At 51.5% G+C, this 23,971-nt stretch overlaps 1 protein-coding gene across 1 annotated transcript in view; it reads left to right on the top strand.

The window, feature by feature from the left end:
* The window catches only part of Eya2 (EYA transcriptional coactivator and phosphatase 2), a 169,089-nt gene that overhangs the window by 77,204 nt on the left and 67,914 nt on the right, over positions 1-23,971 (top strand). The window contains exons 3-5 of the mRNA XM_031372772.1: positions 2,392-2,437; positions 4,421-4,563; positions 6,378-6,494. Coding sequence (XP_031228632.1) covers positions 2,392-2,437; positions 4,421-4,563; positions 6,378-6,494 — 306 coding nt within the window. The remainder of the gene's footprint in view (positions 1-2,391; positions 2,438-4,420; positions 4,564-6,377; positions 6,495-23,971) is intronic.

Raw genomic sequence — 23,971 nt, forward strand, 5'->3', positions numbered from 1 at the left:
GGAGGGCAGAGGCAGGTGGCTGGGTGGGGACCCAAGTGTGAAGAGCGGGAGAGGGGGAGGCCTGGGTACGTGGGGAGGGCAGAGGCAGGTGGCTGAAGGATTCAGGAACCGGGTGGAGGCAAGGGAACCTGACCGATGCCATCATGCCAGTCATTCCATGACAACCAGAAGGAAAGATACTTCAAATGCCTGGAACGGCAAGCTAAGGGGGAGCCCATAGGAATCTTTCCGTGGGTTCCGTTTTAGTGAGCATTTGCATATTTATTAGGGAAAGCATTAAAAGTGTTTAATTCAGTGACTTCTGAATTTTCTCTACACACCTGAGCTTTTGCCACCAGTGAGGCTGACTGCTTCAGACACGAACAGCTCTTGGTCCTAGGAGAGAAGAAAGGGGGCCATGTGGGGCCCGCCTGAGACAAGGCCTCAGGAGCAAGGGAAGTGTCAGGAGGCACCAAGTGAGTGCCAGGGCTCTCCTTGACACCAAACCAATGCTGCTCTAACCTTTTTGGTTTTTAAGTGTGGTGTGTAAAAGGTATATCTTCTGCCATAACTCAATGCGTGTGTATGAACACCACACACACACACACATCCTCACATCCACAGGTAGAGTCAAGCTGAACTTGGGTCTTTCTTACTACTATGATCAGTGCGTGCTGACACTCTGTGTAGTCATGCAGACAGTTCTATGTATCTGGGCTCAGTTGTGACTCTACATGAAGGTCAAGGAGACTCAGCGGAGTTGGGGGTGAGGCGGGCTTGACTTGCATGATCAGGCTCACGTAACCCTCGGTTTCAGGTTCGGATGCACTCCATTATAGAGCTTCTGGACAGAGGGTAGAAAGAAGAAGGCTTTGTCTGCCTCATGATCCTATAGCAAGAATTAAATGAGATCCCATGTCTAAGCCATTACCACTAGGCCTGGCCACTGCAGTTCCGCTGGTGGCTGTCACTTGGCTTGTAGTGCCATGGATGAGACAGACTGCAGGGCTGGGCCACCTGGGTTCATATCTAGGCTCTCGCTTCTCGCTTATTCACTCTCCAGCCTCGGGCTCTCTACTTGGGGATTAAATCATCAGTGCGAAGAAAGTGATTAGCAGGAAGCTTGGTACACAGGGAATGCTGGGTAAGAGATGTCATCTCACACGTGCATGTGGAAGAAGTTTCTGAGTCGGGAAGTGGAAGAGGCTGCTGGGTTCCAGACTGAGGTGAGGGAATTGGAGAGGCTCAGAGTCACCAGACTTGAAGAGTAAGAGGATGAATGGGTCTAGAATTCATCGGGGCTGTTTGAGGACATGGAATAGTATTGTTTGGAATGATGAAGCACAAAAATACGCCCCCCTCCTGAGAACCACCCAGATCAATTATACCATAGAAAAAGCTTTCCCAGCTAAGCCTGTCACCTTCCATTGTCACCCATGGTAGCAGAACACCAGGTGTCCAGGAATATAGGACATTTGTGCTGGATCTCAGGGGTGAGAAGAAGTGGGTTCCTTGGGTGAACCTGACCAATTAGAATTGGAGAAGGAGGAATAGGAAGGTGACGTCACCAGCTGATGTCTGTGCTGGGGACATGGCTCAGGCTGTCAAGTGCTTACTGCATAAGGGTGAGGACCTGAATTTAACCCCCAGAGTCTATGTAAAAATCCTGGGCATGGTGTCTGCTGCATTTGTAATCCCAGCACTGGACACGTTGGAAACAGGAAGAACTCTTGGGATACTGGCACAAACCAGGCCAATGGGAAACCCATCTCAAAAACCAAATCTCCAAATCTGAGAAATGACACGAGGTTGTCCTCTGGTCTCTGTAAGTGTACACACTTGTATCTGAACAAAAAGAAGGGGAGCGAGAGGGGTAAGGGAGAAAGGGGGAGGGGCAGGGTGTGGGAAGGGGAGGAAAAGTAGGAGGAGGAGAGGAAGAGAAAGAAGAGACAGAGAAGGAAGAAGAGGAAGAGAAAGGAAGAGGGGAGGGAGAGGGAGAAAGAAGAAGGGGAGATGGAGGGAGAGGACCAGGAAAAGTTGTGTGGTTGGAGCTAGCCTGTACCTTCAGCCTGAAGCTCTTGGTTGCCTCCTATGATCACGTGACCTCCCTGGCATATACTTTCTGCCTCTGTGGCCTCTGTCTCCCCATCTGTGCATCATGCAGAGTGTGGATCCCACCTGAGGTTCCTAGATGCTCTGTGTGTTTTCTGTGCCTGCCTTCCTGCAGTACCTGCAGAGTAGCTGTACACAAAACCCATGAAAAGGAGAGCATCTCAGTGCCCTACCTCCGAGAAACTTCTGTGGTGGAGAAGGTCGCCAACAACAACTCCCTTCCAGCCTCTGTCCGGAGCCACAGTTTATGCTGATCACAGCCTCAGTAGCTAAACCTTCCTGTGTCTCTTTCTCTTCCAGGCATTGCCAAATCGGCCGCTCTGAGTGTGCCTCAGCTCTTTGCGAAGTGAGTACTCTGGCCACACCCCCTTTTCATCTTACTACTTCTTCAGAAGGTGGAGGCTGGGGTGGGGGTGGGGGTGCTCTGGAACTGATTTACCAAATTGGAATGCCAGCATAGTCACAGCTAGACAGCCTGGCACAAATAGGCTGAGTGCCTGAACCTCAGTTTGCCTATCTAGGAAAGGGGACCATTGAGTGACTGGTCCCACAAAGTACAGATGTGTTGCTTGGAATGGTCTCTTTCTGTGTTCTTCATCTGCTCTTTTCCTCTTTCTGGAGTTTGCTCTTTTTCTATTCTTTCCTTTTCCTGTCTAGACTCCTCCTCCTCCTTCCCTTCCTCCTTCCCTTCCTCCTTCCCTGCCTCTGTCTCCCCTCCTTCTTCTCTTCCTTCTGTCTCCCTCTCCACACCATCACCCTGCTCCCACTTACTCCATCTGTCCCTTGGTCCTTTCTTTGGCTCCAACGCTCACCTGAAACTCCCCAGTCCCAAAGCCCATATGAGCTGGAAGAGAGAGAGGAGAGGGCATAGCTCTGTCTCAGAAGGGCTCCCAGTCTAGTGAGGAGACAGAGAACCCTCGGGCTAGACCTGGCCAGATGCTGCCCTCCCAGGCTTCCAGAAATCTCCTCTCTGGGTGCCACAGAGGAGCCCTGGTGAGGGCATTGGCCTAGGCTGCTTCTCTCTCAGGAAGACATTGTAGCACTGGCAGCGGCTGGCCCAGTAAAGCCTCCTGGGCTATTACCTTAGGTTGCAGAGTGCTACTTCCTTTCTCTAGAGGTGTGTGTGTGTGTGTGTGTGTGTGTGTGTGTGTGTGTGTGTTATGTGTAAGGATGTATGGTGTGTGGTGTGTGGAACAGTGAGGTGTGTGTGTGTGTGTGTGTGTGAGAGAGAGAGAGAGAGAGACAGAGACAGAGACACAGAGAGAAGGGTGGAGGGGGTAAGGTGTATGTGTGTGTTATATGTAAGGATGTATGGTGTGTGGTGTGTGGAACAGTGAGGTGTGTGTGTGTGTGTGTGTGTGTGTGTGTGTGAGAGAGAGAGAGAGAGAGAGAGAGAGAGAGACAGACAGACAGACAGACAGACAGACAGAGAGACAGAGACAGAGAGGGGTGGAGGGGTAGGGTGTGTGTGTGAGGTAAGGTTATAAGGCGTGAGGGATGTGTGGGGTGTGGGTGTGCGTGTGTATGTGTTCATGTGAGTGTGTGCATGTGTGAATGCAGGCACATTGGTGTGGAGGCCAGAGATCAACATTAGCTGTCTCTCTCAGTCACTCTCCCCCTTATTTTTCCGAGACAGAATGTCTCATTGAGCTGAGAGCACAGACTGAGCTAGGCTGGCTGGCCTGTGAGTAGGCCTCTGCCTCTCCAGCCTGACCAGCCAAACAGGAGAGCTCTGAGTTTAGGAGAGACACTCAAAACTAAATCCCAAAAACTTAGGGACAACGGAAGCGACAACGGAAGATTCTGGGTGTCAGCCTGCCACCTTCATGTGTGTTCAGGCATAGGTGCATACCTCCACACAGGTGTATATGCAAAGATGGATAATCAGGCTGGCCACAGTAATGGACAAACCTGCAGATTCCACAACAAAGGGTTTATGTTTCCCATGTGAAATCGAATGTGGCTTCCCTATGCTGGCTAACACAGGAATCCAGCATCTCTGGGCTGTAGCTTTGCTTCTTCGATGACTTCTCCATTGCTGCCCAAAGAGAGGGAAAGGAGGGCTGGCCACAGGCCGTGGTGTATAACACACCTGCCCACATCTTGTTAGATGGAGCCCTGGCCCACAGTAGAGTCTGGCTGCACTGGAGATGGCAAAAACATCTTCTTAGTTCTCAGGGAAAACAAGAACAAGATGAAATGTGAAGTGTGTGAATGATGCATTTGCTCTGGAAAGCGGAATGCCTAAGGGAAAATGGCAGCGATCGCAGGGTCAGGGGAAGAGATGCTGGGCTGGACTAGGAGACTTAACCATCTCTCCTTTCCCCAGGTCTCACCCACGTGTCCCTCCTGGTCAGTCCTCGGCAGCCATGGCAGCCTATGGCCAGACACAGTACAGCGCAGGCATCCAGCAGGCACCAACCTATACAGCGTACCCACCTCCGGCACAAGCCTATGGAATCCCCCCGTACAGTGAGTACCAAGCGAACCCTTCCTTCCACCCCCCTGGCAGCCCCAACATTGTGGTACCTTCATGCCTCAGTGCAAGATGATGCATGTAGCTGGATTAATTTTGGCATGGGAGTAAAGGGGAGAGGGCATGGCTGAAGCATGATTCTCCCAGACTGTGTCAGGAGGCCTCTTTCAATCTCAAGACTCAGAGCCCTAACCCATGTCCTGTCACATCTGGGGATGCAGCTGGCATCAGGTATGGCTGGAAACAGGTGCTCCCATGCCATCGTGGGAGTCTGATGCCATGTCTCGGGCTCGATGTACAGCCTGACAATCAGGGTTTGATCCCTGGCAGCCATCAAGGGTAGAAGGGGAATAACTCGCTTATAACTGCCACGTGTGCACATAGACACACACCTTCTACAGTGAGCCTGTGGGAAGCTTGATTCGTCTCTGTGTGCTTTCTTCTGAGTGGCCTCTGCTCCTACAGAGTGGCCTCCATGTGGTGACACAGACCGTACTTGTCAACTCTGGCCTTTGAAAGTCAGAGAGTTCCCACTCCCAGCACTTTGCAAAGGAGCACGTGTTGGTCCTGGGCACTAACCTGGGTCATGTGACAATGCTTAGCACAAGGGTGGAAGGTGGGATGAGATTGCTGAGGAGGCCATAGAGCATAGGTTATGTATAGGGAGGGACAGCTCTCTTGAGGTCAGGTACAGTGGGAGACATTGGAGGTGGGGGGGACCTCAGCACCTCAGAGTGGAAAAGTGTTATGTCACTGGCTTCAGGTACTCAAGTGATATGAGAAATGTGCTGTTTCCGTGTGTGTGGGCTTCAATGTCCACAACTCCTCCCACTGCAGTGGCAGGTCTAACCCTAAGCACTTCTAAGCTGCAAGGCCCACAAACAGAGAGACATTCCTGCCCAGAACACTTCCCTGGGCTCCCTCTGACTAGGCTCCATCCTGTTCCTGACCCAGACTCCAGAGCAGGAGAGATAGAATGCTCTAGTTGGCAACTGTGAGCCACATGTCCCTGCACAACCAGGGGCCAGGCTCAACTCATTCGGAGGAGCAAGCAAATCTAATGTAAAGAAGGGAAGATACGCCGGGCGGTGGTGGCGCACGCCTTTAATCCCAGCACTTGGGAGGCAGAGGCAGGTGGATTTCTGAGTTCGAGGCCAGCCTGGTCTACAGAGTGAGTTCCAGGACAGCCAGGGCTACACAGAGAAACCCTGTCTCGAAAAACCAAAAAAAAAAAAAAAGAAGGGAAGATACTCGGAGAAGGGGCAGCTGGCAGCAGAGTCCCCGTTTCCATGACACTTCTATGTATGCGGATGTGTGGGAGAGCTGGACGTGGGAGACACACTGGTAATCCCCAGTGGTCGGGGCTCAGTTGGCAGAGGGCTTGTCCAGCGTACACAGCATCCTAGGGTCCATCCCAGCATCGCACAAACCAGGCATGGCACTTGGGAGGTGAAGGAAGGAGGATCAGAAGTTCTAGATAATCCCTGCTATGTGGTGAATATAAGGAGAAGCCTTGGATGCATGAGAGCCTGTCACACAGACAGACAGACGGACGGACGGATGGACGGACGGATGGACGGACGGACACTGAGAGAGCGGCATGAGACTCTCTCTCTTACACACATACAGAGAGAGGGGAGAGAGAGAGAGAGAGAGAGAGAGAGAGCGCTTGTATACAAGCTGACTTTAGCACTCGAGTGCTTTCTGTTTTAGAAGCTGATGAGAACGCTGTCTTGACTCAGTGGCTCTTCTGCGGATGGCAGGGAAGGCTTCTAACTACGTAATTTTGTTGCTTCTGCTTCCTTCCTAGGCATCAAGACAGAAGACAGTTTGAATCATTCCCCCAGCCAGAGCGGATTCCTGAGCTATGGACCGAGCTTCAGCACCGCGCCTGCTGGACAGAGCCCGTACACCTACCCTGTGCACAGTGAGTGTGGTGCTCAGCCCTCCCTGCCACTGTCTGGGACACCCCCGGAGTAGATGTTGGTCCATCCATTCACCCACTCCGCAGACTTCCAGAGTGCTTACTGTTAGCCAAGCTCCATATTAAGTAATGGACAAAATTCGAGTTTTGCCCTGGGGGGAAATCCCATGGCCCTGTAGATAACCAGGTAGTCTGCCAAAAGCTGAGCACAATGAAGCAGCATGGCATTGGCACACAGCTGACAAACAGCTGAGAGGCCAGGGGAGAGCGTGACACTGGACAAAGGCAAGGGCGGGGTGGTGCTAGCTAGGTGCACACCCAGGAAGACCATCTGAAGCAGAGGGAATGGGCTATACAAATGGCATGTGGCAAAAATATGTCATTGGGCTTAAGGGACAGAACAGAGACGGTGACACAGGACAGACTGAGTGAGTCCCTGAGAAGGGATCCTCAGGAAGCGTAGGAACCTGAGGTCCATGCAGCCATGTTGACTTGCGTTCTAAGGGTGACTGGTCAAGTAAGTTCACTGATAAGACTCAGAACTTCGCCAGATGGTGGTGGCGCAGGCCTTTAATCCCAGCACTTGGGAGACAGAGGCAGGTGGATTTCTGAGTTCGAGGGCAGCCTGGTCTACAGAGTGAGTTCCAGGACAGCCAGGGCTATACAGAGAAACCCTGTCTTGAAAAAAACAAACAAACAAAAACAAAACAAAACAAGACAAAAGACTCCGAATGTTCATGCAGAGAATAATAGGTACACAGGAAAACAGACTCTGGTTCTGGTCATGGATGCTCCTATAACCACCACGTGACTGGGAATGGATCTGCTAGGTTCCCCGGGACTCACTTCCCCCTCCCAGGACTCCTACTTTGCTTGATGCGCTAGAGCAGGGGATCGTGGCAGTGGCTCTGGGAACCTCTCACCTTGCTGCTTTCCCTATAAACTGTCTGGGGCTGGAAAATAGCACCAAGAAAAACAGAATGCTGACTGGGAAGGCTCAAGGGTGAGCGTGTGGGAAGTGTGGCCACTTTGTCTCCTGTGTTTTGTTTCTTTCATTGAGAGCTATACAAATACCTTCAGAGTCTGTGGAGAAAGTGGGTGGTGAGGGGTCACAGGCAGGAAGATGATCCCACCAGGAGCCTTGTCTCAGAACCCAGTGGTTGCCCAGTCAGGGTGCCACACAACCATTACCACTCTCTGAAGAATTGAGGCAGTAATTGTACCCACTTCACAGAAGAAAAAACTGAGGGGTCAAGGGAATGACCAGTTTGGCCAGTGTCAGGACAAGAACTTTAGATCATACCTCAAGTTCAGTGGTAACTAGCATTCCCTTGGGGTGGTGTCCCATCCCTCAGCCTCCACCCCAAACCCTTGGCCTTGACTACATCTCCTTTCTCCTCTGCTTCTGATACTGCCCCTGACATCCAGCCAGTGACCTTTCTGAGTCCCCCTGGAGGGTGACAGCTTCTGGATCCATCTCTGAAAGCCCAGGAGGAAGGCGACCATTCTCGGCAATAAAAACTCTCTAGTCTGTGAACTTGAGCTTGTGTTGGGGCCAATCCTTAGCTTCTCAGATAGAAGCCACGCTTGCTGACTTGGGCTTTGGTGACAGGGCTGAACAGGGGACACTGTCCATCCTCACTCCAGCTGTGTATCATGCGACTTACCCTCTGGAGGTGCTAACTTTGAGCCTGGCAGGGTGTGAGGAGGCAGCAGTGACCAAGGGAACCAGCAGTGATCAGGGGAGTGCTAGACAGTAATAGACACGGGGAACAGTTACGGATCATGACCAAGACTGCGGAGAAAATCAGAGTGTCATGATGGGGTGTGTGTGTGTGTGTGTGTGTGTGTGTGTGTGTGTGTGTGTGTGTGATTAGACATATCTGCCCTATGACAAAGGCATTGTCACACACACACACACACACACACACACACATTAGGCAGAGAGAACCCAGGGCACTGTATGACAGTTGGATAACTCCAGCAAAGTCATGTGACCCGATCAATGCTATCATGGCCCGACATTCTCCAGCCGAGGTACATAGCCCACAGCACCCTGCCCCATTTAGAAAGTGACTCTCAGCTGGAAAGAAGAGACTCGGGCTTGGACCCCACCCCACCTCAATCTCCAGGAGCCCTTCACAATTCAAATGCCTTTCCTGCTCATTTCCTGCTCATTCCATGGGAATGTCACATGCTATTTTCTTACGGTCCTCATGTGTGGCTGGGACTGGACTTCCTGCTAGCTTGCTCTGAGTCTGACCCTGATGGCTGACGGGAGGCCAGGCCTCTTCATTTTCAAACACAAACACATGGGGCTCACATGCGGGCCCATTGGGCCTGCCCTGAGTTGCTCCAGAGAAGGGACAAACTCTCAAATGTCTTACGTATTTCAGTTATGGAACTTAAATCTGTGGAGAGAGAAAGGTATAAGGGGCAGGCTGAAATGGCTGAGCAGGGCCTGAGGATGTCAGTGAGGCCACATTTCCCAGCCTCATCCTATCACGGGAAGCTGGGACTCCTTACTAAAATCTATGATTTCATAAAAGTACACAGGGCAGAAATAGGACCATCCCCCCACTCTGCAGATTGATAAGCAGACATTGCAGCAGTGTGGCAGGCATTGAGTGAGCCAGTGTCTCCCCTTCACCTCCTGGTTCCTCCTCTCCCATTTACAGCCATGTGCTCTCCTTGATGGCGGCCATTCTGACTGGGTTGTAACCAAATGTAGTCTTTGTTGTTTTTTTATTTTAAGATTTATTTATTTTATGATATAAGTACACTGTCACTGTCTTCAGACACACCAGAAAAAGGCATTGGATCCCATTACAGATGGTTGTGAGCCACCATGTGGTTGCTGGGAATTGAACTCAGGACCTCTGGAAGAGCAGTCAGTGCTCTTAACCACTGAGCCATCTCTCCAGCCCCTAGTCTTTGGTCTTATCGGGTTTATATGTTTTAACTCATTTATTGCTTGCTGAAATATAATTCATTCATTGTAAGCTTTACCCTTCGATAGTGTTTAGTCCAGTACATTTACATATCTGTGAAACCTCCACAAATGTTTATAGCACCCCAGAAACACACCCTGTACCTCTGAGGGCTGTGGCTCAGGGTTAGATTGCTTGACCATCACACATGAGGTCCTAGGTTCAATTCCTGGTATAAGACGAAAAAAAGAAAGAAACCTTCCTCTAGTAGATCCTTTTAGTAATCACAGGACTAAAAGATCCAGGAGAAGTCTTTCTTTCACATTAATTTTGGGAGGTTAAATATTCAAAGGTCTATAGACATTTTCTCCCACCCTGGCCCTATACCCACTCAGTATCCATACCTCATGCCTCTTGTAGCGTGCCTGAGAACCCACACAGAAACTCTTATGCAGACATAAGCATCGCTATAAACAGTCTGTTAGACCCATTACCTTGACAGCGGGCATAAGGAACTGCATCCTCTGGGAGATAGATTTGCTTTACACTGGCTTCTCTCTGCATTGCAGGCTTGCTGTGTGCTCATGTGCACAGCTCCCTTCTTGACTCTGTGCCCCAATGTCCACTGTGTTTTCTCGGTCTATGGGTTCATAGTTTTCATCTAGTACTTCTTCCGAGAATTCTTCCTGGGCTGGGGAGATGGCTCCATTGATAAAGTGATCTCCTCACATGCAAGAGGACCTGAGTTTGATCCCCCACAAAACCCACGTTAAAATGCAGCAGCCGAGGAAGCAGTGCCAAGTGATCTCTGGGGTTCCCTGGCCAGCCAGCCTAGCCTACATAGTGAGCTCCAGTTCTCTCTCCAGGAGAGACCTTGACTCAAAAGAAGGAGATGGTGTGAGTGAGGCATGCTTGGCTAAGATGTAAGAATCCCTGGGCTCCATCCTTAGCTTGACATCACCTGGCCATGGTGCCTCACACTTGCGATCCTAGCGCTTGGGAGATGGAGGCAGGAGGACCAGAAGTTCAAGGTCAGCTTGAGCTGTGTAGCAAGTTTGAGACCAGCATTTTTTGCTCCACTGAGGCCAGCCTTCCAGAACATTCTACCCAATGCCTGTGAATGGTAGCACTCTCTCTGGTGGGGGAATCAGGAGTTCTACTTTGAAAGCTGTCTCTTCCTCTGCACCTGGGTAGTTTCCTCACACCCATGGGCCTCCCCTAAACGTAGCTGCTGGGGAGAGATATCTGCAGCAACCTCCAAGCTCTCAGCCCAGCCCTTACGTGCTGGCCTTCCACCCTATACAACCAAGCCACAATGCTTCCTGCTGGCATAGCTCCACCCTGGTGCCCATCAGAAGGAGGGCACCGTGTATTTGCCACTTGTTTCAGGTCTAACTGGGATCACTGCCCTGATTGCCCGATGCCCAACAAGTGGTGTTTTCAAATTCTGCCAGCCAGAAAGAGACATGCCCTCTGCACATCAGTCATGAGCACTAGGAAGTGGCATTTGTCATTCTTCTCATCGTGAATGCTGCCAGCTTCACAGGCATGGGTGTGTTCTATGCAGTCTGGGCCTTCCTCTCCCTTGTCTGGCCTCACTCGGTGTTTTAAGGAACCTTATTCTTGCCAACCTTTGAGCCTCTTCTTGACCTTGTTGTCACAATGCACACTCACCACTGTCCTATCAATCAAAATGATTGCACCAGTGTGTGTGTGTGTGTGTGTGTGTGTGTGTGTGTGTGTGTGTACACTTGATGTGTATGTGCACGTTGGAGGGCAAGGGGCTTGTACACATGTGGGCCTGTGTAGATACCAGACATAACCCTTGAGCGCCTTCCTCTCTTGCTCTGTGCCTTGCTTCTTGGGACAGAGTCTTTCGGTGAATGTGAAACTTGACAGTTTGGACAGTCTAGCTGGCCAGTGGGCCCCACAGATCCCCCTGTCTCCACTTCCAGTGCTACCATTACAAGCAAACTCTCAGCCTTTTTTGGTTGGTGCTGGGATCCAACTCAGGCCTTCACACTTGCAAGAAATTGCCTACCTGACTGGGCCATGTCCCCAGCCCAGCAGCCATGTCTGAGTACAGGCTGCCCTTGTTTTGTTCCCTGTTGGCGGCTAGTTTTAGTGATGTCTTGAAAAGCTCTTGGGAAGTTAGACAGGGGTGCACCAGGGTGGCCTTCCTGTCCCATCTTGCAATCTGGGTCCATATTTTCTGAAGAACCACAAGACCTTTGGAAATGAAAGAAGCCAGACACAAGCCAAATGGTAACCAGGGTGCAGTGTGGACAGGTTCAGTGAAGGCAGGTGCAGTGTGGACAGATGAAGTGTAGACAGGTGCAGTGTGGACAGGTTTAGTGCAGGCAGGTGCAGTGTGGACAGGTGAAGTGTAGGCAGGTGCAGTGGGGACAGATGAAGTGTAGACAGGTGTAGTGTGGATAGATGCAATGTGGACAGGTGCAGTGGGGACAGATGCAATGTGGGCAAGTGCAGTGTGGATAGATGCAATATGGACAGGTGCAGTGTAGACAGGTGCAGTGGGGACAGGTGAAGTGTAGACAGGTGCAGTGTGGACAGGTGCAGTGGAGACAGATGCAGTGGAGACAGATGCAGTGTGGGCAGGTACAGTGTGGCAGGTGCAGTGTGGCAGGTGCACTGTGGGCAGGTGCAGTGGGGACAGATGCAATGTGGACAGGTACAGTGTGGACAGGTGAAGTATAGATGGGTGCAGTGTGGACAGGTGCAGTGGGAACAGATACAATGTGGATAGGTGCAGTGTGGACAGGTGAAGTGTAGATGGGTGCAGTGGGGACAGATACAATGTGGACAGGTGCAGTGTGGGCAGGTGCAGTAGGGACAGGTGCAGTGTAGACAGGTGCAGTGAGGGCAGGTACAATGGGGATAGATGCAATGTGGACAGGTGCAGTGTGGACAGGTGCAGTGTAGACAGATGCAGTGAGGGCAGGTGCAATGGGACAGATGAAGTGTAGACAGTTGCAGTGTGGGCAAGTGCAGTGTGAGCAGGTGCAGTGGGGACAGATGCAATGTGGACAGGTGTAGTGTGGGCAGGTGCAGTGAGAACAGATGCAATGGAGACAGGTGCAGTGAGGACAGATACAGTGCAGGCAGGTGCAGTGCAGGCAGATGGAAAAGCCTGTTCTGGGACCTTAAAGGTGGTCATAAGCCAGGGCTGGGTCTGGTTTCCCCTATCCTAGCCAAGTGGACCAGGTTCTGTTTCACCTTGGTGGTGGCAGTGTATATAACTGCCTTGGTCCAGCCAGTTCTGAGCAGGTGAAGTCAACCTGATCTACCCTGGTTAGGCAGGTCAGGAGCCAGGCTTGGCAGCTGAGTTCTGCTGGCCCAAAGTCAGGTTTCCGGGTGTGAATCAGCAGCTCTGCACACCACAAAGCTCTGAGGTTCCAACACATGTCTCTCTGGCCCCAGCCCCACTTCCCCCTGGTGGTCACCTTCACAGGTTGGCCAGCTCTCTGTCCTGTACCTAGCTAGTATCTTCCACTTTTAGGACACATGGGGATCAAGGGGCAGGGTTCTCTCTGATAATATACAGAATTTCATTGGTGGCAATCCCCCAAAGCCACCAGGTGAAGGAGGGGTCAGACAGAGGAGGGATGATGGGTTTGCCTGGGGAACAGTGGTCACTAGCCATGGGGCTGCCGTGCACTTGAGATGTGGCCAGGGTGACATGGTTTTTCATCCCTGTTTAATCTTGATGAATTATGGTGTCAGCATTGCTACTTAGGCAAGCCAACTCTGAGAAAGGTGGATTTTTGTCATGGCACAGAGAACTGAACCCAAGGCCTTGTGTATCTAAGCATGGGCTCAGCCACCGAGTTCTTCCTGCAACCCTTTATTAAAAATAATTTTTTATTTAGAAACGAGATGTCATTTAAAGGCCTTAAATTCATGATCCTCCTGCCTCAGCCTCCCAAACAGCTAGAATTATAATCCTGTAGCACCAAACCCAGCTGCTGCTGCCACCACTTCCTCCTCCTCCTCCTCCTCTCCTTCCTCCTCCTCCTGTTCCTCTTCCTCTTCTTCCTCCTCTTCTTCCTCTTCCTCTTCTTCCTCCTCTTCCTCCTCTTCCTCTCCCTTCTCCTATTCCTCCTCTTCTTCCTCTTCTTCCTCCTCTTCTTCCTCTTCCTCTTCTTCCTCCTCTTCTTCCTCCTCCTCTCTCTTCTCCTCCTCCTCTTCTCCCTCCTCCACCTCCTTTTCTTCTTCATCTTTTGTGAACATGTCTTTGTGTCACGTCATAGCATGCATGTGGAAGTCCATGACTAATCTCTAATCTTAGCCCTATCCTTCACCTTATTGGAGACACACTTTGTTGTTATTAACCACTGTGTATAATGGACCTAGGCCATGATTGGAAGCTCTTGTCTATGCCTCCTATCCCTGTGGGTTCCAGGATCTGAACCCAGGTCCTCATGTAGCAGTCACTTTCCCCACTGTGCCATCCCCCAAGCACAAGCACACCCAACTTTTAAGGGAAGTAGAAAAGCCAGCTCTTAGCCAGCTGAAGGATGTGAGCAGGTCTTTGTACATGCTGTGGACTGGGCTGTGCCCTCCCACAGTAGTGTGTGGAAGGGCTTGCCCTAAGGGGACATTTCTGAAGACAGGCCTTGGGAATGGGGGTGCACCTACAGGAAGAGGAGACCATCAAGCTGGAGCAGTGGGAGTGGGACCAGTGGGTGTTCTTTCAAGAAGAGATGTCATGCTCTCTCACCTACCACAATGCCCTCCCTGGAATAGCTAGGTGAGGATGTGTGGCGATGATGACTGTCTGTAGTCAGCAGAGCATCCTTACCAGGCTCCTGGACCCCCGATCTCGGCCTTCCCAAAGTCCAGCCTACAGCACGAAGCCGCTCCATCTGTGGTTTCTCACTGTGGCAGCCTGACTCACCAAGATGGCAGGTTTGCTAGCCAGGCCACAGCACGTGGAAGACCAGAGCGCCAGAGACAGTCTCGTTACTCTGTGGGGGACAGAAACCATATGCCTCTTGTGACTTTTTTTTAGAGAGGCTCCTTTTTTTTTTTTTTTTTTTTTGGTTTTTTTCAAGACAGGGTTTCTCTGTGTAGCCCTGGCTGTCCTGGAACTCACTCTGTAGACCAGGCTGGCCTCGAACTCAGAAATCTGCCTGCCTCTGCCTCCCAAGTGCTGGGATTAAAGGCGTGCGCCACCACCGCCCTTTAGAGAGGTTCTTAAGGTAAATTCTAAGACTGAGGCTTACGGTACCACAGCAGGTCTGCTGGTTATGCAGCAAGCCAGTAGAGACAGAGGCGCATTGCCACAGGCTTGGGATGCCCTGATGCTAACACCTGGGCATCATGTCATCACTGGCCCTGTGGGTGGTGATGGAATCGCTCCCAATACTGGGTACTGAGAACAGAAAAGCCCAGGATGCGGGTGGCAGTGGAGAGCCAAATGTTACCCTGAACTAAACATGAGCGGCTCTTATCCCTGTCCCACCCAACGCCTCCTTCTTGTAACACTTGTGTTCTGCCTTAGAGTCTCCCTCACCAAATGCAGTCACTCTAGAGAGGTGAACCTCAAAATACAAACCGAGGATACAGGGTTCGGAGCACAATCGTAGGGAAGCCAGCGAGTGGCAGGAACGTTTCTGGCTGTGAGGCATGCGTGCTCCAGGGAGCACTACTTGGGAGGAAGAGGAACCCAAGTAGTTCTGGATACAGCACATCACAGGGAGTCCAGAGGCTGAGAGAGCAGGGAACAGGGTCCCAGAAGACAGAAGGGTAGTTGAGGCCAGGCCTAGCAGACCCTGCTGGACAGCTAGTTGACCCCTGGATCAGAAAGTCATCAGGGTATAAGACAGAGGAAGTGACTTGGTTTGTATTTCAGAAACCCGGTGACCAGTGTTGGATGAGGGGACAGTGGAAGGTCAATTTATTTGCATTTAGGATTTTGGGGGTTTTGGGCATGTGTGTGTCTGTGTGGTGTATGTATATGTGTATGTGGGGGAGGTATGTGTGTGTGTGTGTGTGTGTGTGTGTGGTGTATGTGTAGGGTAGGGGTTGGTATGTGTGTTGTATGTGTAGTGTGTATTTTGTTTGTGTGTGTGGTATGTGAGGTATGTATAGTGTGTGTAGTATGTGGTGTGTGTGGTATATTTGTTGTGTGTGTAGTGCGTGTTGTGTATGTATGTGTGGTATGTGTGGTATGTATAGTGTGTGTTATGTGTGGTGTGTGTAGTGTGCATATGGTATATATGTGTGCTATATGTGGTGTGGTGTGTGTGTGTGTGTGTATGTGTGTGTGTGTGTGTGTGTGTGTGCAGTGCCAAAAGAGGGAAGAAGAGGACTTTGGGTTCCCTGGAGCTGGAGTTAGAGGTAGTTGTGAATCACCTGATATGGATGCTGCCAATACAACTGCAGTCCTCTGCAAGAGCAGTTTGTACTCTGAACAGCTGAGCCATCGGTCTATCCAGCCGACTTGTTAGTATTTTTATTTCAGAAGTTTCAAAGAAATAAGAGCTGAACCTGGACTAAGTTCTGTACTTAGGATCTGTTTAAGGGTGTCAGAAAAGTCCCTTTCCTGCCCTCAGTAAATCAGGGAGTGGAGGGATGGGAGGGACCCATGGAAGCCACAGGTTCTGCTGTGTTGAGCCCTTCCAGAACAAGCAAGGAGCTCAGGGCCTGGCAGACAACCCTCTACTGGGGAATCCAATAGGATCCATAAAGCACTGCAGCCAGGAATGGGAAACATAGCCTATGTCAGCCTAGGGAACAGTTGTCGAGAGACACAGACAGACAGACAGACAGGCAGACAGACAGGCAGGCAGGCAGGCAGGCAGGCAGGCAGGCAGGCAGCAGGCTATAAACCGCCTCTCCACTCAGAAATTGCTCATGGTCAGGACTGGAGCCAGGACATGGGATACACAATGAACCCTTGGAACAAATCGATTTTATTTACTGCTAAGAGCTCAGGCCATGAAGGGAAACCAGGGCCAGCTGCCTCTAGACAGGGCTTCTAAGCTGAGAAACCACAGGGAGGACCCCCGTCTCAGAGCACCATGTCCTGTGTGGTGGGTCATGTGCCCAGGAAGGCAGCCAGGCTCTGCCCACCCAGGTCCACCTGGCTTTTCATACTGTCTGGAGTTGCTCAGATACTTATTTGGAATGGTGTGGTATCAGTATTAACCTTCCTAGGACTTTCTCTGTGTGCTTATGTGGGAGTGGGGTGTAAAATTCTGTTTGTTCCTAAACACGCTGTCTTGCTAACTGTGTCATTCCCCATTGGAGATGGGGATGGTGCACGTGTTGGAGGCACCATCTTGGTGTCTAGTCTGCTTTCTTGGTACTGAGCAGGGAGAGCTAAATGATATGATGCCCCAGTCCTGTTGCCAGCTGGCACTCAGCTTTCGGCAGATCCCAGCTCTCAGACTGGATGGTCTTCTCTGGGGAACTGGTCAGCTGCAGCCTCTGTTGTAGGCTGGGTGCAGGTTGTGCGGGCTGGGGCTGAGCCCGGCCCTGGGCTGAGGTCTGTGCTTGGTCAGCAAAAGCTGGCATTGTCAATGTTGGTATAACTCCCGCCACCCACCCATGGCTTCCCGCTGATGTAACAGTTTCAACCAAACCAACTATTTTTTTCTTACCTCCTCTGAAGCCTACAGTCTCTGTTTTTCTGTTCCAGAAATTTCTACTCTGTTGAAATTTGGGTTGGTGCAACACCCTGCTGCCTGGTCCTGTAACCCCTACATTTGTGTCTGTGTGTATTCATGCATATGTGGGTTCATGTGTGTGTGTGTACATGTGTCTGTAGACATGTGTATGTGTCCTTCGGTGACACCCAGAGAGCCTTCCCAGCCACACCTCTGCTGCTACCATGAACTACAGCTGCTGGGTCTGCCAACGCCCCCCCCCCACACACACACACACACACAGACACAGCCAGGGTCACTGCTGCATATCTGAACCCACACCCGCTGCTCTCCTGGCCTTGTGACACACCCCTGTGACCAAGAGAGGCACAGGGATGAAAAAAAGCCCAGAGGGGAGCCCCACCTTGGCGCCAGCAGAGGGGCCTGTCCTCCAGTCCCAGATGCTAGGAATTTGCTTCGCTGAAGTTGCAGCTGCTCGGGCTCAGTGTCAGGTGACCAGCCAGGGCTGCTGAGTCCTGAGACTTGCAGAGCTGTATGTGGGGAAAGCCAGGCAGGGGTCTAGGCGGGCTCCGAAAGAGGCAGTGGGATCCAGATTCTGGAACCTGCCCTGCATAAAACAGATCAAGAGAATGTACATTCCTGTTGGGAAGTGCTAGAATGTCAGTGTGCAAAATGGGGGCACTGGGCCCTGTGTGTGTGTGTGTGTGTGTGTGTGTGTGTGTGTGTGTGTACCTGTACATGTATGCATATTTTGTAATCATCCCTTCAAGGACAGTAGTCAGTCCCACACTAAATTGTTACAAACAAGAAAGAAGATTGAAGCTATGAACTTCCTGAAGCCTTCATGGTACCCGGGGTCACTCACTGAGCACCAGCCAGGAGCTTCGGGAGTTCTGTAGCTTCTTGTCCTTTGTTTGAGTTCCCTATGGTGGTGACCGAGGACTCGGGTGTTGGGAGTACTCACAGTCCTCTGGGACAAGGAACAGGTGCCGAGGCCTCCCTCCTAAAGATAGCAGGGCCCAGCACTGCACTTGCTAGAAGGATCGCTGCAGTCAGGTATGAGCGAGCCCTTTCTGTAAAGGCCCCGCTAGGAACCATCTCAGGCTTTGAAAGCCTCTGAGGTAGCTCACCTCTGCCTGAACCACACAGAAACAAGGCCTGGTTGTATGCCAAAAAAAAAAAAAAAAAAAATTAATTAATTATACAAACAGGCACCAAACCTGAGTGTGCCAGCTCTCGATACCCACAGTATGGTAACTAGGCCTGGAGAGCAGCTGCGGTTGCCACCTATGCCACCCCACCCCATCATATCAAACACGCCAGGGGTGGGAGTACCCTCCTGGCTCTTCATGTGTCAGGGTGGCAATGAGGTTAACGTGGAAGTGGCCAGGTCACCCCAGATCAGAGTATTCAAGGGTCAGAATGAGACCCTCAAGACAGTCCTTGCCTCCTACTGTGACTGTTCAAACCAGGGGGCCTCCCATTAGTAGATGTCTACTGGGTCTGCAAATGGACAGACGCCCCTGCCAGCCCCTGGTGGGCATAAAGCAGGAGAAATAAATCCGTGTGTGTTATGTATGAGCCACAGAGACCCGGGAATGCTTGTTACCACAGCTCACCATCCCCCGTCCTAACCGATTCCTGGGAATGTGTGTTAGTGCAGCTCACTACCACGGCCTGAGTGATCCACTTGCATGGAAGGTAAAAGTGGCAACTAGACATCACTAGGTTCCACGGTGAGGAAGCCGGTCTCTGTGTAGTCTCTCCCGATCTTTCTGACTCCGCTGGACAGTGAGACTGGAGATCCCTTCTAGGAGCTAGTGTGCCTTCAACGTCTTCTTACTCCCTGCAGATATTTGTTTTTAACAAAACAGTGACAACCCCCTGGGTATGGGGTATTCGGCAGGCAACCTCTCTAGCCAGGACTGAAACCGTTTGTTTTCTGTGTATTTCTTCTTTTTCTGTATTTATTATTGAGGACAAATGGCGTGGATTCCGCAGTGGGGAGGCGAAGTTTCCTCCGTCATCTGTAGGTAAACACAGTGATGGTCTTATAGATTTATAATGATGTGCTTTATGGAAATTGATGCAAGGAAATGTGAACATTAAATAATATAGATCTGAGAATATGGTGACGTTGTAAGGACCCTGGGGACATGTAAAGTCGGAACTCAGAGATCTGGTTCAGCGTCTCCCTTCACAGACATGGAGGCAGGGTTGGGGATGGGCCATCCTCACCCGCAGTGACTCAACTCCCCAGGGACCAGGATTTACAATTCAGAGCCAAGGTCATCCTTGTACCCATGACACTGTCCCTGCAGTGAAGGACGGTGGCCATCAACAGGTCGCTGACTTTACGGTAGGGAAGAACTGTGTCTGTGGGTAAAATGATGCGAGTTCACCGCCTCTGTTCTCCAGATAGCCAAGCATCTACAATGAGGGTGGCTGTAGTTGCCCATCTGCCCCTGCTCTGATAGCTCCAATGGCTTCCGGGGTCCTGACTCACGCCAGCCCATCTCTGACTCTGTCACCCCGGCACTCTTCCTGAGGGTCAGCACCCAAGTTTTCCCTGTTCTTATAACACACCCTAATTCCCGTGGCCTCTTTTAATTTCACAGCGTCTGTGAAGGCTGCCTTCAGATGAGATCCCATTCGTGGCTACCAGGGTTAGGACCTGAATCAGTCTTCACGGGGGGGGGGGGGGGGGGGGGGACACAAGCCAACCCCCAAAATCCTCCTCTGGGGTTTTCTTGCTGAGCAGCAACAGGTTGAATCCTGGGCTCTGCCCCTGCGACGTCCAGTCTTTGCAGAAATTGAAACCACCCAGGCGAGAAGGGCCGAGGAGGCCACCGGGGCCAGGCAGCAGCTGGCCAGCATTCGTCTCGGTCTCGGGCAGTGGTAGCCCTGCTGTCCAGACCTGGCAAGTTCAGGCTGAGAGGCCATCGCTGCCAGCGAAGGTCAGGGCACCCTCCTTACAGAATAAATAGACTGGGTCCCCAGCCAACCCCTCCTGAGGCCACACAATATCTCTTTCAAAGATCTCAAAACATCCTAGCAGACCATAGCAAATTGACTTTATTGTTTTTAAAACCAGACCCTTCTCGCTGTCACCGCTTCTCCCCCAGGGGAAAAAGTCATAATAAACGTCCCCACAGTGTGTGCCTCTGTCCTTGCCTCTAATGTCAGCCCTGAGGCCACTGCAATCCGTGCTATGCCCTGATGCTCGCCATTTATTTAACACTTAGCTGTGACCATTTTGATCCTCACTACATATTGGTGGCCACTTCAGTGGCAGGTACTGAGTGAACACAGCCAGCCCTGCCCGGAGACTTCCTGGGGACCAGGCTGATCCCCTGGCCTCAGCTCATCTCTTTGGTCTGGGTCTCCTCTTCAGATTTCATTTGACGGACAAGAAGACTGAAACTCTGGGGAAGGCTGAGGAGACCCCTGTCAGGGCAGGCCAAGGAGTGCTGGGTTAGTACAGGCTGAGTTCTGGGCTTGCTTTCTTCTTCCTTCGTCTGTCTGTTTGTCTGTCTGTCTGTCTGTCTGTCTGTCTGTCTGTCCGTCTGTCCGTCTATCTGTCTGTCTGTCTGTCTGTCTTGCCTCATATGAGAGCAGGCATTACACAGTCTTGGCACCTTCTGTGGATGCTATTTCCACCTTCCAGTTCTGACGTGGGTCTAACCTGGGATCCATGTGGGCTGTGCCACGGCAAAAGTTGGTAATCATCCCCAAAGGTCTTCCCATAGAGTCCAAGGAGGCCCCGGAGGTACAGCGAACTGAGTTCTTTGGGGAGAGATCTAGATCTTAATGTGCAGGCTGGCTGTGTGCAGAGCAGGCTGGCTATTATGGGCAGAGCAGCGTGAGCGGGCCCCTGGAGTTGTTAATGGACTCTGAGCCTAGACTTGGGTCCCCTCTCTGTGCATACCAGCTCAGCAGAGCAAGCCTGGCTTGCTTGGACTTACCGTGTTCTCCTTAGTCATGTCTCCGAACCTTCTCTCTACTTCTGCCCGCCACTTTTAAGGCTCTTGGGACCCCATGAAGCTCACTTGATTCAAGACAATATAGTGGACAGTGTCTGGAGAAGACCTGCCATTGACCTCTGCCCTCCTCACATGCATGCCTACATGTGTTCACCCCATACAAGCATGTACATATACTAAAGTCAAAAGAAGATTCACCATGGGCCTCTGCCTGTTAGACGAATGCACCAGAGGGCAGGGCGGGGCCGACGACCTGTTTTGTCAGAACTGCAGTGGCTGCTATGGTCAGTACTTGTTAGGTGATAGCTATGGTCATTAGAGAGTAACACCCCTCCCTCCAACACGCACCCACTCACGCACGCACGCACACACGCACGCACGCACGCACGCACGCCCAAGCAGTCCTTGTTGCCGGAGCCTGTGACTACACGAGCTATGTGGCAAGAGGAGCGAAGGTTGAAGATGACGTTGAAAGTCAGTTGTCAGCTGATCTTCAGTTAGGGCGGTGCCCCTGGTTCAGGTGTCCCTGAACCGGAGCTAACTGATTTGGCTAGGTCTGCTGGCCATTGGGCTCCACAGAACCTCTAGGCCTCAGATATTACAGGCGTGTAACACCATGCCTGGCTTTTACATATTCTGGGGGATCCAGATTCAGGTTCTCATTCATGCACAAGCATCTCACTCACTGACTCATCTCCTGGTGGTGGTAGTGGTCGGTGGCGGCAGCGGCGCCGGCATCGTCGTCATTATCATCATCATCATCATCACCGTCATCATCATCATCATCATTATATACAAATTCCTAGTGTTTCGGATGACCACAGGGTCACAGAGAAAAGCAGACTTGGGGGTGGACTGAGAAGCTGCTGGGACCAGAGAAGGCCTGGGTGGGATGGCAATCTGAGCAAAGGGTAAAAGGCAGCAGGTGAGTCCTACAGGAAGGTACAGGGAAGGACATTCCAGACAGGGAACAGCCCGTGCAAGGGTGGTGTGCACTTGGGGGCTAAGAGATGGCAGAGCCGTCATGGCCAGCCCTGAGGAAGTGAGAGAGAGAAGCAGTGAGGCTGGGGGATGAACCAGGAGGACCCTCTCAGTACCTCCAGGAAGGCAGACGGGGCTGAGAACAGTCTCCGGTACTTTCTCAAGCCACTGCAGCAAGCGTGGCAACCTAAGAGGCTTGAGGCAACCCTGGATCATTTCTGTGTGGTTCTGAATACGGAGTGAGTTATAGGAATGTCCCAACTGGAGAGCCATGAGGCTGCTCCCTGCCCCTCCCCCAGCCCACCCTGTTGCCCTGTGGGATTCCCCTCAGGATGCCTTTCTCTGCCTCTCCTAGGGAGGATTCCCACATTTGAGGGCCCATACCTACCCAGCAGCTTCTCCCCAGCCTTATCCCAGTCACGGCGGCTAAGACTCTTTCCACGCAAGGGCACATTCTGCGGGGCTTGGGTTTAGGAGGACAAGGTTCCGCTCTTCACAGGTCCCAGTAGGACCTCAATGTGATGAATCTTCTAGGAGATAGGACTGGACTGGGGAGACAGTCAGAGGTTGGCGTGGGGGGCTGCAGTGGCCAGGATGGAGAACCACCCAAGCCCCAAAGGAGCAAGGGAGAGCTCAGAAGCAACCCAGCCCTGACCCAGACTAGAGGACATGTGTATCCTGTAGCCTAGGGCAGGAGGGTCATCAGGGATAAACAGGGCCTCTGTTCCCAGCTACACGGGTCACAACTTAGAGGTGGATAAATGGGCTTTTCTGTCTGTAGTAGTGCTCCTGGAACAGAGTCAGAAAGGACAAAGTCGCCTGAAGGGGTGTGTGTGTGTGTGTGTGTGTGTGTGTGTGTGTGTGTGTGTGTGTGTGTGAGAGAGAGAGAGAGAGAGAGACAGAGAGACAGAGAGACAGAGAGAGAGAGAGACCATGCCTCCATGTATGTTCACTGTGGCAAAACAGTAGAGTCAGCAGTCCCTACCATTTGGAAACACAGGGTCCCACGGTGTGAGCCGAGCCCACGTCTCAGTGAGTGGACTCTGGGGTACCTTAGTCTCACTGGCCATTGAGCGTCTCTGCCCCTCCCTTCCCTGTTGCTAAGCTTGGGGCTCCTCTCCACCCCTGCAGGGGAGCCTCAGGCAGCACCGTCTCCTACTAGCCTCTTAAAAATGAGTATGGAGACTTCTAGAGACAAGACATAAGAAAGCAGTGATGAAGGGCTGGGGATGCCTCTCACTCGCAGAATGTGCACGAGGTCCTGGATCCAGTGCCTAGCAAAGGAGGAAGGGAGGGAGAGAGAAGGAGCCCATGCTGTATCATTGTTCTTGTTATTTTTATTACAATTATTTTACCTTTTACTCTTCTGTCATACATTATATCCTGATTGCAGTTTCCCCTCTCTCCGCTTCTCCCAGTTCTTCCCCTCACCAAGTTTACTGTTTTTTAAAACTATCCTCCCATTTGTTTTCTGTGTGTGGGTGTTTTGTCTGCATATATGGTCAGCGCACTACCAGTGTGTCTAGTCCCCTTGGAGGTGAGAAGAGGGCACTTGATGCCCTGGAGCTGGAGGCAAGGATGGTTACAACCCACCAGGTAGGATCTGGAAATCAAACCCAGGTCCTCTGGAAGAGCAGCCAGCGCTCTTAACCACTGAGCCATCTCTCCAGCCCCTCATGCAGCCCAAGTTTAAAAAACCCATCCCAGAAAAGAGTGATCTCTTTCTGCTCTAACCTAGACACAAGCTAGCTGCCACCCGTCTGTCCCTTAGCTGCCACCTGTCCATCCCGTGTCTCTGTGGCTTATAAGGTAACAACGTCCAGATGGCTGAGAGAATTTTTGTTTAGAATGATACTTCCTAGCAAGAAAAATGATAGGAAATTCTAGCATTGCGGGTCCACAAATAGGGTTTAATTGGTACCAGGCCACCTGCTGTTATGCCTGCACTGTCT

The sequence above is a fragment of the Mastomys coucha genome, unplaced genomic scaffold (assembly GCF_008632895.1).
Source record: "Mastomys coucha isolate ucsf_1 unplaced genomic scaffold, UCSF_Mcou_1 pScaffold15, whole genome shotgun sequence".
Lineage (NCBI taxonomy): Eukaryota > Metazoa > Chordata > Mammalia > Rodentia > Muridae > Mastomys > Mastomys coucha.